Source organism: Phragmites australis, chromosome 2, assembly GCF_958298935.1.
Source record: "Phragmites australis chromosome 2, lpPhrAust1.1, whole genome shotgun sequence".
NCBI classification, from domain to species: domain Eukaryota; kingdom Viridiplantae; phylum Streptophyta; class Magnoliopsida; order Poales; family Poaceae; genus Phragmites; species Phragmites australis.
The window spans coordinates 43,633,205-43,648,519 of record NC_084922.1 but is presented as its reverse complement, the minus strand read 5'-3'; the positions used below and the strand labels follow the sequence as shown (position 1 = coordinate 43,648,519).

Below are 15,315 nucleotides of genomic sequence, written 5' to 3'. Positions count from 1 at the left end.
CTTTGAGTAATAAAGTTTATGTTTTTGTATATATTTGAATTCTCCTACTTCTAGTTTTTCTCTATTGATTCTTTTTTTTTTTACAAGTTTTCAATCCCGGTTGTGATTTTTGTTTCCGTACTTGAGCTGAATTTTTTCATCTTGTTAAAGTTAATCTTCTAGTTGCTAGACATAAAATTCACGTTCAAAAGCACACAATTGGGTATTGAATTCATTTGCCTCTAATCTATCAATTTAGAGTTTTTCTTCACCCGATGATTATCTCTTTTAAGTTTTTTTTTCTAAAGATCTAATTTTTTATAAGGTTTAGTCATGGATTGGTTTGCTGTAGAACCTAATATTTAATTTCAATCATAAGATTTACTTTTTGTTAGATTTTCAAATTTAGTTTTTGAATTAGAACCTCCAAGTTAAGCTGAATTTCTACTATGTTACTCTTTATTGAATAAGAGGTAAAACATTTATTTTATAAAAAGTTTATAATACGTTACACCGAGAGAAACCTTATCGCTGCCAGTCTTCCAAACGCCAGGGCCTAATCTAGCTTTCAGTTTTGAGTTTTGACGACAATGACTATCCGCGGACGAGCAGCGGCGTGCGCCGCGCTCTTCTTTCCAAGCACGGCGAGCATCACCCCACTCCCCTCCACCGTCTCCGTAAACGCGGGAGCTCGGCATCGGACGAAGGCGACGATGGCAGTTGCTGCGGCCGGCCTTCGACCAGTCCCAGCTCGACGCGCTCCCCGTCACGTAAGAAGGTGCGCTGCCGCTCCCGTTTCGTTTCGCAGATCGATTTCAGTGCTGGGAGGAGGACTCACAACGCTCTCTTGATTTGGTGGACGTGCACCAGGAGGTGACCCGGGAAGGCTCAGGGATGGGAGGGGCTCCGGAAGCGGCGACAGCTACAAGGTTCTGCTCGTGGACGACGCGCGCCACACTGAGAAGCTCGGTACGTATACTCCTCTCCTCTCTATCTGCTACTACGATCTCATCTGAACTAGCCCCGCCGTGGCCGTGCCGTTCTGGATATCTGATGGTGTCGAGCTCCCAACTCACAAACCGGTGTCCGCCGTGCCGTGCCTGTGCAGTGGAGAAGGTCCTGCCGCAGGTGGTGCCTCCATAACCGCCGAAGCAGCGCATCAGCTCTTCCACGAGTCCCGCCTGAAAGGCGTTGCGGTTGTCATCGTCGCCGTTAAGGTACGTACTCACCCGCACCTCCTCGCATCCGGCTCCTCTCGTAGTTCGAACTTCAATTGGAAGCAACACATGCAGTACGTGTCGATCCTTATTTTTGTGATACTTTGAGCACGAGCAGGAGCACGCCGAGTTCTACGCACAGATGATGGTTCGTCAGGGTCTCCGCTCTGCCATCGAGCCTGACTCCGACCTGGCAAGCTAATTGCCTTATTGTCCCCTCGTGCCGTCGTTTCTGTTGTTACAGTAACTGAGGTCGTCAGACATCTCATTTTAGAGGCAGTTCCAGACTTCCAGTAGTCAGCTCTGATGTGTGCGTTCTCTACCAGCTGCTAGCAAGGTCGCAGAACATAACGTTTCTGAAACTGAGATGGAATTCTGCAAATTTTTGTCACTAATGTTGCAGCATAGAGCATGTGTACTTACAGACAGTCCTAGTGCTGTGTTCTTTGTGAATTAGGAAATTGCAATTGTCCCCTACAAGTAACTTGAAGTTGCAAACACCCTCATACAAGTAAAATAGTTACATTTATCATCCTATAAGTCTAATCTTGTTGCAAAATCCTTCTAAGGGTTCTAACTTGATGCTATATTAACATATTTATCTTGATGTGACGTGAAGTGCTCCTCGTAGGCTGACATCATGAAAAAGTGGAGATAGGGAAGAGATTAACAGCGCACTATAAGGTTCATTGAATCAAATAGAGAACTCAATCAAATGTCATTGCAATTTTCTCCACAAATTAAACCAAACCAGAAATTCAATGAACCTTAACACGTAGTTAAATCCTTTGCAAACATCTCCTATCTACTATATTAACTAATATGTTAACATTGTCTCATGTGAGCACCTGAGAGGGATTTTGCAACAAGATTAGACTTGTGAGGTGATAAATGAAACTATAAAACTTGTAGGGTTATTTGCAACTCCAAGTGGCTTATAGGAGGATATTTGCAATTTCCCCTTGTGTATCTGCCTACAGTGTTTGAATTGGGACCCTGAACCTTGGTGGATGTCGTGCTAATATTTGGTGCATCGATACCATGGGTGGACCATGCCATGATTCATGGGTATTAAGCTGAATACTCATTATTTTTGCAAAAAAATCAAGTATATATAAGGTATATATATGTGTATAAACTGAGATAGGTCAAATTCAGTTTTGAGTCCACCTTAACGGTCCAGGCTTCACTACGCAGGCAGGTTGTGACTTCAACTCCTCAAGTCATATTCTCGTTGTTTCGTGACTCACCTCCATGCACCAGACCATACCACTGTGAGCTCATGCTTGCAGCTAGGGTTTATAGGTAGGCGGTCGGTAATAGGACCAGGTGTCTAGCCGACCAACCATAACCCGTCCTGCTGTCCAGGGCTTCACTGCTCTAGGCGGGATAGATGGGTAGGGCGGCGAGGGCGCACGTCACAAGCAGCTAGCTAGGCGTTAGGACAAACTCCAGAGCCGAAACGAAAGGTGAGATGATTTTGCGTCAGCACACTCTTAAATTTTCTACTCTAATGTTTGTAATTTTATTCTGTTCATCTGAATGCCCATTCTATTAGATAGCTTACCTTTCTGATGAAATTTCAATGCAGTGTATTGAAATCAGATAGCTTAAAAAGATCAGTCAAGTTTCGCTAAGTTTTACTAAGTTCTCTAAGTTTCTATATAACGTGTTTATATAGCGTCACTTTTTATTGTGCAAGTCAAGGATAATAATATCATCTAGCATTTCCAAATCATAAAAATATCGAGTTGAATGGTAGTTTTCTTAATTATTTTATAATTTTTCTAAATTAGTTACGATGCCGTTGCTGTAAATAATTTGTGTACTTTAGTTGTGCTATTGTAAATTTTGTGACATTTTCTATTAAACAATTTTAAAAAATACCTATTCTACGAATGGTGGTCCGCTACTGATCGATACGCTAGCATGGGCCAAACTTGCATAGCGCACACCCCACGAGCCCACTTGGCAGTACATTGAGTTCGTGGGCGGTGTAGACTGCATTCCTAATGTAAGACAGACAGCAGTTCAAAAAGTGAACGAGATGAGTTAAAAACTGAAATATCCAGCGTGGTGCTCCCCAAAAAACTTTGCTTTTTGGATGCAATGATGCGGCAGTCAGTGTTATTCTTTTTTTTATTGACAGTGTTATTCTTTTGGGTAAGGAGACCGCTGTTCCTCGTCATCATCATCGGTCTCCAACTCATTGCTTAGTTGCTTGGTTTACAGTGCTTCTCCAGCTAATCATCAGAGCTCTATCCCCTTATTGAAGCGATCATTTACGTAAAAATTTATGTTAAAAAGATAAATAAAAAATTATAAAATAGATAAGAAAATTAGTAAATAGATGAGTATATGAGATAAAAAAAAACCAATCAAGATAAACCAGCGCAAAGACATGCGACGCATTTACCTTTCCTTCGCTATCGAGCGTCACCACAAACAAACCAAACAGCTCACCATGTCTCATGTTCTTCAGCAGCCCGCGTTTGGTTTGGTTTGCTTGCCCCTTTCCATGTCACGCGCACCACGACATGACGACGGACGCCGCTGCCCCAGATGCGATGCGCTCGCGAATTATTATCATTTCCCGGCGCGGCTGAGGCCAGGCGACTACGGGCTACCTCCCGCAGTCCAGCCACTAGCTACCAACTCTTGGTTTCCCTCCAACCCACCCCATGTGCCCCATCTCAGCCGCTTCCGCCGCCCTCCCCCGCGGTCCTCACACGCACCACGGCCGCCGCCACTATACTACTCCCGACACCCCACTTGCTGTGTTGCGCTGTAGCCGTGAACGGTGAGCCCCGCCTAGTCTCGCGATACCGAGGAGGCGCATTCTGGCCGGTACGACGCGCGATCGATCATCGAAGCGGGGGAGGAAATCTCGGCACATTCTGCTTGTACTTTCCCGCACCCACCGCCTTTGCCGGGCGCGCGCTGGTCAGAGCTAGCGAGCGAGCGGATGAGGTCAGCTCAGCCTCAGCTGCCTCCGCGGCGCCATTTCTTTGACGCTTCCAAGGCTACCCCTCCGTGCTCCTGAGCTGTCTTTGGTCAATGAGAGTGGCGGAGGGTGGCCTGTGGACCGAAAATCCCCACTGAAATCAAGGCAACTAGGCAAGCAATCTCTCTGGTCAGCAACAGCAGCAGCAGCGGTGGCAGGAGTGCTGTTGCGTACTGGGCAAGTGCAAGGTCTGCTTTGCAAGCTCAGCTCCACTACTTCACTTCAGTGTCTTAAAGATCTTGAGGGGAGCTGCATTGGCAGCTCGGCGCTGCTCAGCCATTTGAGCTGTTCCCCGATGCCAATGGCTCATGAGGTCGCTGCTCTGGTGCTGCTTCTGCTAGTGTCAGCGGTGGGGCTGGCGGCCGTGGCCCTGGCAGACCAGGAGAGCGACCGGATCAGGGAGCTCCCGGGCCAGCCGCCCAACGTGGGGTTCTCGCAATACTCCGGCTACGTCACCGTCAACCCGGCGCGGGGTCGCGCGCTCTTCTACTGGCTTGTGGAGGCGGTGCCGGCGGCCGGGCCCATCGCGCCGCTTGTCCTCTGGCTCAACGGCGGGCCCGGGTGCTCGTCGGTCGGTTACGGCGCGTCCGAGGAGGTCGGCCCGTTCCGCATCAGGCCCGACGGCGAGACGCTGTACCTGAACCCCAATTCTTGGAACAAGGGTGGGTGTTCTTGAGCTCAATTAGACAGCAAGGGACGCTGCAATGATAGTGTTGGGAGTTGACTGATTTGTTTCGGGTGTGCTTGCTGGTGATTGCAGCGGCCAATTTGCTCTTCTTGGAGTCACCGGCTGGCGTGGGGTTCTCCTACTCGAACTCATCGCTGGATCTGTACACCGCAGGAGATGCAAAGACAGGTACCTGATTTGTTGCCATTCATGTGCGAGCTGTCCACTTACCTTTGGCTGATAAGGATTCAGGTACCTTCTTTGTGACTTGCCTTTATCTTGTAGCACTGGATGCCTATGCTTTTCTGGTGAACTGGCTGGAGAGATTCCCACAATACAAATACAGGGAGTTCTACATTGCTGGAGAAAGTTATGCAGGTAAATTTTGTGTATGAGAAGTTCTGAATTCTGTTCTGGCTGGATATTTTTATTGTGAAAGAGTTAAATTGCATGGCCTCCGATATTTGCAGGGCATTATATTCCCCAATTAGCGCAGCTCATATATGAAAAGAACAAGGGCGTTCAGAATCCTACGATTAATTTCAAAGGATTCATGGTAAATCTTTCAACTCCATGCTTTGCTCGTGCTAGTTTCAATATGCGTGTGCTGGTTTCTGAATTTTTTGTGATTTCTGAAAATTAAGGCGGGGAATGCGGTGACCGATGACTACCATGACTATCTTGGTACCTTCGAGTATTGGTGGACTCATGGTTTGATCTCTGACAAAACCTATCACAACTTGAAGGCAACATGCATGCTTGATTCCTCAGAGCACCCTTCTCTTGACTGTCTCAAGAACCTGAATCTAGCCAGTGCTGAAGAAGGCAATATTGATCCTTATAGTCTGTATACAAAGCCATGCAATGACACAGCCTCTCTCAAACTTGGTTTGGGAGGACGCTATGTAAGTGTTTTTCTTTTCTGAGCTTTTCCTTAGTGATCTTGTTGCGATATTGTTTCACAGATGTAGTTCCAGACTTCCATTTATTAATCACTGAAAGTTGATTATCCTATTTTCTGTTAAGATATTATTTACACTCATCAGAGAGCAATGCAATATCAATCACCAGATGCTGCTAAAATATCAGATAGGCATACATGGAGAAACAATTACTTTATAATGATGTAATAACTCCATTTAAATATCAAATTAACAAGGACGATTGACTGAATTTATTTACTCTCAACCCAATTGGTTGAGTGTTATTTTTGTGCTGTGGTGGTTAAGCAAAGAGTATGCAAAACAGCTACAGGTCCAACACAAGCAAAACACTTTTTTTGCAACAGTCAATAGCTTAATAAGGTAATTGGACGAAGTAAATAGTTTGCTATCAAGGCAATATACAATTTGGGGTTCCTGATTTACTTAGGTGCTAGTTTGTGTTTCTGCACACAGTACATTTACCAAACCATTCAATACTTGTTGAATAGGGATACTAGTGTGTTGGCCATTTTCCATTGGATAGATACCTATAAAATAAATGTAAATATTTCTGCAAACTGCTACTGTGCATGATGTTATGTTTGTTCCGTTTTCTAATTCTCATTTATCTAATATTATTCCCTAGACTTGATTCACTGTATATTTGTATGAAAGAAGATGTTCTTTGGGTCATTTATTTTCCATGTCTTATAACATGTTGCCATCCACAGCCCTGGTTGTCCAGAGCCTATGATCCTTGCACTGAGAGATATGCAAATATTTACTACAATCGGCCAGAAGTACAGATGGCATTACATGCTAACACTACTGGAATTCGCTACCCTTGGAAAACATGCAGGTTTGAATGATTCTAGTTGGCAAAACATACCTTACAATTTATGTTCCCTTTTTAGACATCTGAACTGGTTTGTCCTATTTGTTACAGCGATATTGTTGGATCCTATTGGGCAGACTCCCCCAAATCTATGCTTCCAATCTACCAAGAATTGATCGCAGCTGGTATCAGGATATGGGTTTTCAGGTGAATATCAGCAGTTTCAGCTTCTCCTATATTATTTTTCATGGCACAGCGATTTACTGGGTTTACTTGTGCACATCCGGTACATATTTTGGTCAATTCAACATGGAAGATATCTTTATTCTTTGAAAATTCAGGGGCTGTTTTTTCTTTTTGTCAATAGTTGAAGGTTGTAAAATATTTTTTTCTTCTGTTATTGGATTATTGCTACAAATTGATATTTTCTCCAAAATTTTGACTACTGCCTGCTAAAAGGAAATCAGAGGACGAAAATTACTTACTATCCAAGTCTGAAGTACTCTCTGACATAAGTTCTCGTTGCTGCAAAAACAATCCACTGCATTTTATCGACATAGATTTCATTAAGTGATTGACTTAACCATTTTTTTCTTTTTTTCACCTTTTCACAGTGGGGATACAGATGCTGTAGTTCCTATAACTGCAACAAGATACTCGATAGATGCCCTCAAGCTTCCAACACTGGTCAATTGGTACCCTTGGTATAACCATGGAAAGGTTGGTTTACAATTTAGTAAATTCTGGAGCAGACAGAACCATTCAACTTGATATTGATTATTCCTCTTATTTGATGTTGCAGGTTGGAGGTTGGAGTCAAGTTTATAAAGGACTAACTCTCGTAACCATAACAGGTGCAGGGCATGAAGTGCCGCTACACCGGCCTCGACAAGCTTTGATAATGTTCAGACACTTCTTGCAGAATACACCAATGCCAACACAATAGCCACTTGAAGCAGAATTATAGCGTAAACTATCACGATCATAGTTAATGTTTTTCAAATTCTTTTTTACTTGATTTGATTGTTACAACATGTTATTCAATTATCTCGATTGAATGTATGTATGCCTTTTAGCAAATAGGGATACCTGACATTTGTACTGTTGAAGCTAAAGAGCTCCTCTGTATATGATATTGATTTTTAGCAGCAGCATCCTTGAGTCTTAGAATTTGCTTAAGAAGATAACTGCCTTCTTTGCTAGTTGTATATCATTTTTTTTTTTTTTTTTTGCATTAGAAGATGGTGTTTCATGCTCTTACGGTGATCATCTAACTGATGCACTACTTACATGAACTCACCTGGCCCAGCGCCCCTGACTGAGTAAATTTGTGAGCTGCTGCATAATAAAGTGTCTCTATAAATAAATAAATTTACATGTTTGTTTCTGGGCAACAAATCTGATTCTATCATTTGGATGCCTACAGTGAAATTGAAATACTCTGTTACTTATATCACCGTACCTATTCATGCTTTCTTCAGAAAGGAAAAGAAATTTTAAAAAAAACTAAATTTAAGCAGTTGATACATTCAAGTGAAGCAAGACTACTAAAAATTGCAACCGTTATGACTGCTATGGCATAATACAAACGCTATGGACCAACTGACATACACAAAACTTAATCATTTTCTAATAGTAAGCAAAATTCTATAACCATACCAATGTACACTTCACCAATCTACAGAGCAAGGAAGAGCACTGCATATAGCAAGATGACACAAGCAGCATGCGGATGGTCTGAAAATTTCTCAGCTAAGCCAATCTCTTCCCATTCTGTAATTTGTCCAGCACTCAAAATTCACATTCCATATTGCACCAAGTTGAACCAGTCTGCAAGAACACACTGCAGCAACTCGACATCATCATCATAGTGTGAAGGGCACAACAGCGGAATCATCTGACGACGGCTGCAGCGCGCTGATCTTGATCACGTAGTTCTTCTGGCTCCACGCGTTGCTGCAGCTGCCGCCCGAACCCGAGCTCGCGCGCATGCCGTCCGAGGAGCCGTCGCCGTCGCACAGGCTGGAATCCCTGTCCTCCTCTTCGTAGGCGTTGCCGATGCGGCCGCCGCACTTCCGGCAGAGCAGCCGCGACCGCTTCCTGAAGAGGCCCCAGGAGCGCCTGGAATGGAAGTAGGGCATGCAGCTCACCTCGTCGGTGAGCGTGAACCGGCTCTCGTCGACCGCGAGGAATGAGACGACGCCCTTCTTGATCTGCTTGCGGTACTTGGACCCGATGCTCGCCGTGTTCCGCGCCGAGGAGCTCAGGTTCAGCGCGTAGCCGCAGTACCCGCAGCTGCCAGTGACAGTGAGCGAGTGACGGGTTGCGAATCAGTCAGGAAAAATCACACGGCAGATGCAGATATGCAGTGCAGAGAACGACAACACTGGGGCCTGAATAGGTGTCACTTCTGCAAAGAAATTGGCGAATACGTGGTGCATGTGTCTTCCTGAAAACTAATGTTTTGATGCAACTCATGTGCACAGGTACGTGGCTTTGTGCAGTGCAACCTATAGCGATGAAAAATGACCGCAGCATAGAATAGAAAACTTGATTAATACCGGGTCGTATTTCTCATTGACCCTAATCTTTAGTACGTTGAGCCTGGAATTGGCTTTGTTCGATTGGAATTGAGGTGGCCTCTGATCACACTTCCACGTGTTCTTGGCAAGTCGGCAGTGACCACGACTGGGATTCGGGGAGCAATTCGCAATCAACTGAGCATGAGAATCGGATTCCACCCAAAGTAAATCGCAAGACGATACACGACGCGAAAGGATGGCAGGAAAAAGCGCAGTGAAATACTTCGAACCGGACTTTTCAGTTTATTGATCCAGGCACCAGAAGAAGTTCAGAACCGGCAAGAGAAATCGAGCTGTCGAAGCATCGAACCTGTAGGTGACGTCCTTGATGGAGGAGTAGCTGTCGAGAGACCTCTCCATGACGACGATGGAGCATCCACTTTTCTGTCGATTAGAGAGAGAGAGAGAGAGAGAGAGAGAGCGGAGGGGAGAGGAGACGTGGGGAGAGTGGGGAGCGGGGGTGGAGAGGAACGACTAAAAAGGCGGTTGTTTGGTCGAGTTGAGCCAACGGACATTGAGGATTGGCGTCCGGCGGGGCCTCTCCTGCCGTGCGCTTTTCCTTCGTCATTGCTTTTACGCGTGCCGTCCAGTCCGAGAAGTGTCCTTATATTATTATAAAAATATTTTTAGAACAATTTTATTCATATTATTTTGAAGTATTCAAACTCAATATATAAAAAATAATTTGTTGCTAAAGTTGGAAACTGTGCGACCCAATACGACACTCGAGGGAATATACTACTAGTTGATCAATCAACTAGTTAATCAGTACACAGTAGATTAATGAAGCAGCTGCCAATCAGTTACGGGCAGCGCGTAATGGGTTTAGCATGGGCGTTGGTTTCTGCTCTGACCAAAGCGCGACGGATAGATGTATGTGGATGTCGAGCAGGGCCGCCGCTAGCCTGCTACATATGGAGACGTGGCAACGTGGCAAAGTGCAACGGAAAGAATCGAAGGGCACGCATGGCCGCGCGCATCATCTGCAGACGACCGGCCTGGCCGCCGAGGTATGGCCAGGGTTGGAGCTTCGGCGGCACGGCACGGCACGGCCGCGCCCCAGATCGTCAAGGGCTCAAGGTTGAATCGGCGAAAAGCATCCAGACTCAAGTACGCAACCACAAGGGCCAAATCGGCGCAGGCGCGATCAATTATCGGCGCAGGGCAAGCTTATCAGGATCGTCATGTGTTAACAAGAGTGAGTGACATTGTTTCGACTGTGTGGTTTGGTGACCGGTGTTGTTTGGGCGAGAAAATTGACAATTTGCCACCCTAGAGTGTGTTTAACTATGTATTTCCTACTGTTTAAGCGACTGGAGTGACAAATCATCGGTTTTTATTATAAACTTTTAGCTTCTCAGCGCATAAAAATCAGAAAAATTTCTCTCAGCTTACTTTTCAGCTTCTAATTTATTTTAACCACATGCGCTTCCTCGTCCAGCCAAAAGTCATAAAAAACAAGAAAAAAAACAACCCTTTAAATAATTTATAGTTTTTTTAAAAAAAAAAGCTAAAAAAAACATATCTAAAAGGGCCTTAGTCTTCTTCTCCACTTCTCCACTGAGTGTTGTAGCCTGGAGGAAGGGCCGCCGTCAGTTACTTGCTTTTTTCGTGTCCTGAATTAAGACACGTATGGAACATTCTGGTAACCTAGGTGTAAGTACTGCTACATATGGACTCATGAATTATAATAACATTAAAAGGTCCATGTTGATCTATGTGCCTATATCGTTATCCTTCAGTATCCAGATGCCTGATTGTCAGTCATGTTCAAGCCTCATCGACCAGTGATGAACTGTGACCACATATTCTTGGCGCCCTTCCATGATTCAGCTCCAGAAAGTTTGGGGCATTGGTGCACTGCGTAGTTCTCGTTTTGGCATCACGCCCTTTTGGCATTTTGGAGTACTCATTTTGATTTGCCAAATGCTGAAGCTTTAGTTCCATTTAGAGCAGGACTACGCACGCTGGTTGTTGACTAATCACGAATATCCGCTGAATTTGGTTCTCACGTTTGTTGACACAAATGTCTTGCTCCATTTTTTAGACTAATGGTGGATGAGTCATTTCTGCACAAATTAACGTCGCTCGGGACGGCTCACAAACCTACCTATCCCAAAAGTTCTTCCAAAAAACCAGCAAGGATGACCCGTCATTAGGAGGCCAAATAGATAGGCCACAATCATACTTTTAATTTATTTATGTGGTCAGATTTCGCGTGTGCGTCGCCCCCCCCCCCCCCCCCCAAAAAAAAATCGGCATCACATGTCACAGTGAAGATAGAGCACCCCATTTTTTGTGCTGGGAACATGACTGGACAATCATTTCCAAGAATACGAACAAGCAGCTCAGATGTGACTTGTACATAAGGCTTACGTATTGGTTGTTCATTAAAAGGGATACAAAACAAGATCACCTAGTTGTCTGGTAAACTCGTTTCAGGTAGACAACACTGCGCGTGGATTGCGAAATGTGTTTCAATCCTCAACAACAAAAGTTATCCCATCATGTTTCTTGAAACAGTGTGAAGTGTGATCAACAACCTGCAAAAAGCATAAGAGAAGAAAATTGAAATTGAAGTGCTGCAAAATGAAGCAAATGCAGTAATCTGAGCTTCATTTGTGCAAACATAAATCTAGACCCAGAGAGCCAGATAAAGCAACTAAAATTTGTCTCTATTTTAAGTCTGAAGGTGGCAATAGAACAGTAAATCAACGAATTTCACATCCTAAAGAGATGCCGATAAACCCCAAGTTATTGGAGTTATTTTAGTCTAAAAGAATATCCGAGTTATTTCGCACATTACAAGAAGTAGCAATTCAGGACCTGTGATTGGCTACCAACTCCATCAGACAATAATTCGCTTTAGATCATTTGACCATCAGTTCTTGCCATCAGAAAATTGGACTCCATCGTTTGTCAACACTATTTTGCGAACACGCAAAAGCTCTACGTGTCAAATTTTATAGAAGAAGTGCGAAGGGGCACAAAGTTCATACACGACAAAACACCTCAATTGAGTGAGGTGATTCGGAAAAGAAGACAAGGTCTAAAGTACCCATTACTATCTCAACCGCCTCGCTCCCGCTGCTATCCAGAGCTCCACCTCTGCCCGAATGACGGCCAGCAAGGCCAGGATTGTGGTGTCGGAGTTCTCAAAGATTCATGCATTTCGTTCCTTTCAAATGGCCCAAATGACCAAAATGAATAAGGAGTCGAAAGCTCTTCGGTGCTCTTTAGGCAGACTCTAGAAACACTAGAGTCCCAGGACTGGCAGACTCAAGCTGATATTAACCCACTTAGATAATATGATCATCTAAACATTCTATGCCTCTACGAACTGAGTGAAGGCTCTACTGTTGATGACATGATTATGTAACATGCAGATAAGTGAGATATAAAACAGAACCCAGTCTGTTCACTAGCAGGAGAACAGGGCTAATTGTTGTTTAAGTGATTTCTTAATCAGACTGTCAAAATCTATGCTCACTAGCATATAAAAATGAGATAGCACAGGTGATCTAACGCAGACAAACTGAAGTCTGAAAATGCGTATGATATCAGTGGAATGCTATACAAAAATGCAAAGTCATCATAGAATGCCTGCTGAGCTACCTAAAATGGTCACAAGACATGTAAGACTACTGTGAGAACATGAGCACAAAAACTGTAAATATCAGGTACTGGAACTGCTTGAGGAAATATCTAAAACAAAGACAGAAACCTCAATATTTTCTAAAGTACATAGGATCTATTTTACAAGAAAATATTTCTTTATTGTTGTGACTATTTTCACTCATTGCGCATTGAATGAGCATGGATCAACCCATTAACCCAGGCAGTGGAAATCAAATTAATAAGAAGCCAGGCTGTTTTCCAGTATCACCATTGCTACTTGTTCATTATTGCGTTGGTGATACTGGAAAACAATGGTTACGTCTGGCTTCTTATTAATTTGATGTCCGTAGTTTTGTAGTGTCAGTAATCAGCAAGTTATAAAACTGGAAATCATATGTTTTCCTAGGTCGTGAATCGTGATAGATTTTTAGCATGTTAACTTATTTTAGCAAGTTAACTCGTAGGACACATAAATCTCAGTAACTTGACACTCACGTTGGTGTCACTCAGCTCCAGGTTATAGAAATCCACGGCATCCGCCTTGAAGAGCGGCCCGGCATGCCATGTCCCCTTGTGCAGCTTGAGAAACTTGGGGCCAGAAACCCGGAAGATGCAGACCTCAGCCGGATCGGGAGGCAGGTAGTAGTGCCCGGCGTGGGACCGAACGGGCTTCCTCCCATCCTGACCACTCTGCTCGGGCGCCCCATCCACTATCGACGACTTGGCCACCCCGAGGTACCAGTCTTGGCCGCCGATGGAGCCGAGGCACTGGGTCACGCTGGCGTGGTGAGTGATGGTCGAGAACTTGAGCGGCCGGTCCTCCAATCTCATGATGTAGAACCTGCGACGGAAGAGGAGAGAAAAAGCTCGAACCTTTGGTCCAGTCCGGATGACACGATTTGAATGGTTTCAGGTGCATTTAGTGCGGAAAGATCGTAGCTTTACCTAGGGATGCCGCGGCTGAGGTCGAGCTGGGCGTCGTGGGGGCCGAACTGGTCGCCGTCGGGGGAGGCGGCGACTACCTGGCCGAACGGCGCGAAGGACTCGGGTGTGGCCTCCACCGCCCGCAGCTTCACCACCCTCGCCTGCTCCTCCACCTGCTGCGTGCCTTCCATCTGCGCCGACTGGGTGGCGCCGGCGTTGGCGCACACGGCCCTGCCGCCTTTTAGCCTTCTACCGTTGAGCGGACGGGGTGGAGCAGAAGAGGTAGAGGCGATGCGGCGGCAGAAATGGCCGAGGCTGCACGCGCGGCCCAGGCCCAGCGCCTGCATCTCTTCGCCTACGCTCGGGTGCACGTCCGCTCGGCTGCATCGCACGCCTCGAAACGGTTCTTTTGTGGCTGAAGCGGTGAAGCCTTGGACACGTTGCACCAGGGCCTGTTGTCGTGTCATTTCTGTGGCATCGCTGCACGGCGCGCGTGTGTTGTGCTCCGAACGCCCCTCCTGTCCACGCATCCTCTGTACGCGTCCGGGCTTGGAAACATCGCATTCGCCCACTGACGAAGAATAGCGAGGGTATGTTTGGCTGTGAGAACAAAATTATATGAGGTCATCTATATATATGAGATGATTTGATTTTTTATTTAGTAATATAGATATGAGATTTAATTATTTTGGACGGATAGAATTTAGATGGAATTATCTAAAATTTTGGGGGACTCACTCATCATCATCATCATCATATATATATATATAGTTTTTTTTTATCAAAATCTAATAATGTGAGATCGTGTTTAGTTAAAAAAAAATACATTTACTTTATCAACCCAGAATATACCACATCAATAAGAATAAAAACTCAATCAGAACATGAATGACTCCATCCAGTATTTTCTTGGTGGATGAGCTCATCTAACATCTAAGAAAAATATTTTCTCTAGATGATTTTTTCATCCAACTTGCCCTCCAACCAAACACATTGAAAAACTAGATGTCCATCTCACATTTAGAGATATCCCTCCCACAAAACACACCATGATTTGACTAACTAAGATTTGCTAATTACTGTGCATCTTTGATGGATATGTAAAGTTTAGTTGAAATGTTAAATTTTGATTTGACAGCTTGGCTATTTTTAACTAAGTTTCTGTTTGTTTCAGTTTATTATTAGCTTCTGCTTCTTAGAAACCAAAAGTTAAAATAAATAGGTTGATTTATTGCTAGTTTTTAAAAAATTAGCTTCTAATAAAATGAATTAAAAGTTGATAATCTGGGTGAGAGTGAGTTTTCTGATTTTTTATTGCTAAGAACCTAAAAATCTAATAACAAAAATTCATAAACAGTTTTCAGAAAAACCGTTTTTAGCAAAAATCTATAAATTTTAGCAGTGCTAAACAGAACTAAGTCCAATTCTCTGATACACATACACAACTGAAGGGAGTACCAATAGCCAATAGGGTACCTGCCAATCACGAGATGTTACTATGGAGCCTCCCAATCGCAGACAAGAAACGATTCCTCGGTAACTCGTCCTTTCAGATGAACACATTGT

At 44.3% G+C, this 15,315-nt stretch overlaps 3 protein-coding genes and 1 pseudogene across 4 annotated transcripts; 2 read left to right on the top strand and 2 right to left on the bottom strand.

Moving 5' to 3' along the window:
- Positions 1–546: 546 nt before the first annotated feature.
- LOC133909078 (ATP-dependent Clp protease adapter protein CLPS2, chloroplastic-like) lies at positions 547–2,662 on the top strand (annotated as a pseudogene).
- A 1,140-nt stretch (positions 2,663–3,802) lies between these two features.
- Positions 3,803–7,820, top strand: LOC133909077 (serine carboxypeptidase-like 27). The gene is made up of 9 exons (XM_062351359.1): positions 3,803–4,862; positions 4,961–5,056; positions 5,153–5,245; positions 5,338–5,423; positions 5,512–5,772; positions 6,522–6,649; positions 6,737–6,832; positions 7,240–7,345; positions 7,428–7,820. The coding sequence occupies exons 1-9, from the start codon at positions 4,496–4,498 to the stop codon at positions 7,569–7,571; spliced, it is 1,377 nt and encodes a 458-aa protein (XP_062207343.1). The 5' UTR covers positions 3,803–4,495; the 3' UTR covers positions 7,572–7,820.
- Positions 7,821–7,961: 141 nt separating this feature from the next.
- LOC133909074 (uncharacterized protein At4g08330, chloroplastic-like) lies at positions 7,962–9,782 on the bottom strand. Of its 2 annotated transcripts, none has more exons than XM_062351353.1 (2): positions 9,518–9,782; positions 7,962–8,920 (listed from the first exon to the last, which is right to left on the bottom strand). In XM_062351353.1, the coding sequence occupies exons 1-2, from the start codon at positions 9,565–9,567 to the stop codon at positions 8,491–8,493; spliced, it is 480 nt and encodes a 159-aa protein (XP_062207337.1). In that variant the 5' UTR covers positions 9,568–9,782; the 3' UTR covers positions 7,962–8,490. The 2 variants fall into 2 exon arrangements, with proteins under 2 accessions (XP_062207337.1, XP_062207338.1); XM_062351354.1 differs by lacking the exon at positions 9,518–9,782 and adding an exon at positions 9,187–9,511.
- Positions 9,783–11,531: 1,749 nt separating this feature from the next.
- On the bottom strand, positions 11,532–14,152 carry LOC133909073 (uncharacterized). Its single transcript, XM_062351352.1, has 3 exons — positions 13,771–14,152; positions 13,321–13,666; positions 11,532–11,750 (listed from the first exon to the last, which is right to left on the bottom strand). Exons 1-3 carry the CDS (start codon positions 14,094–14,096, stop codon positions 11,685–11,687), a joined length of 738 nt encoding a protein of 245 aa, XP_062207336.1. The 5' UTR covers positions 14,097–14,152; the 3' UTR covers positions 11,532–11,684.
- Between the last annotated feature and the right edge of the window lie 1,163 nt (positions 14,153–15,315).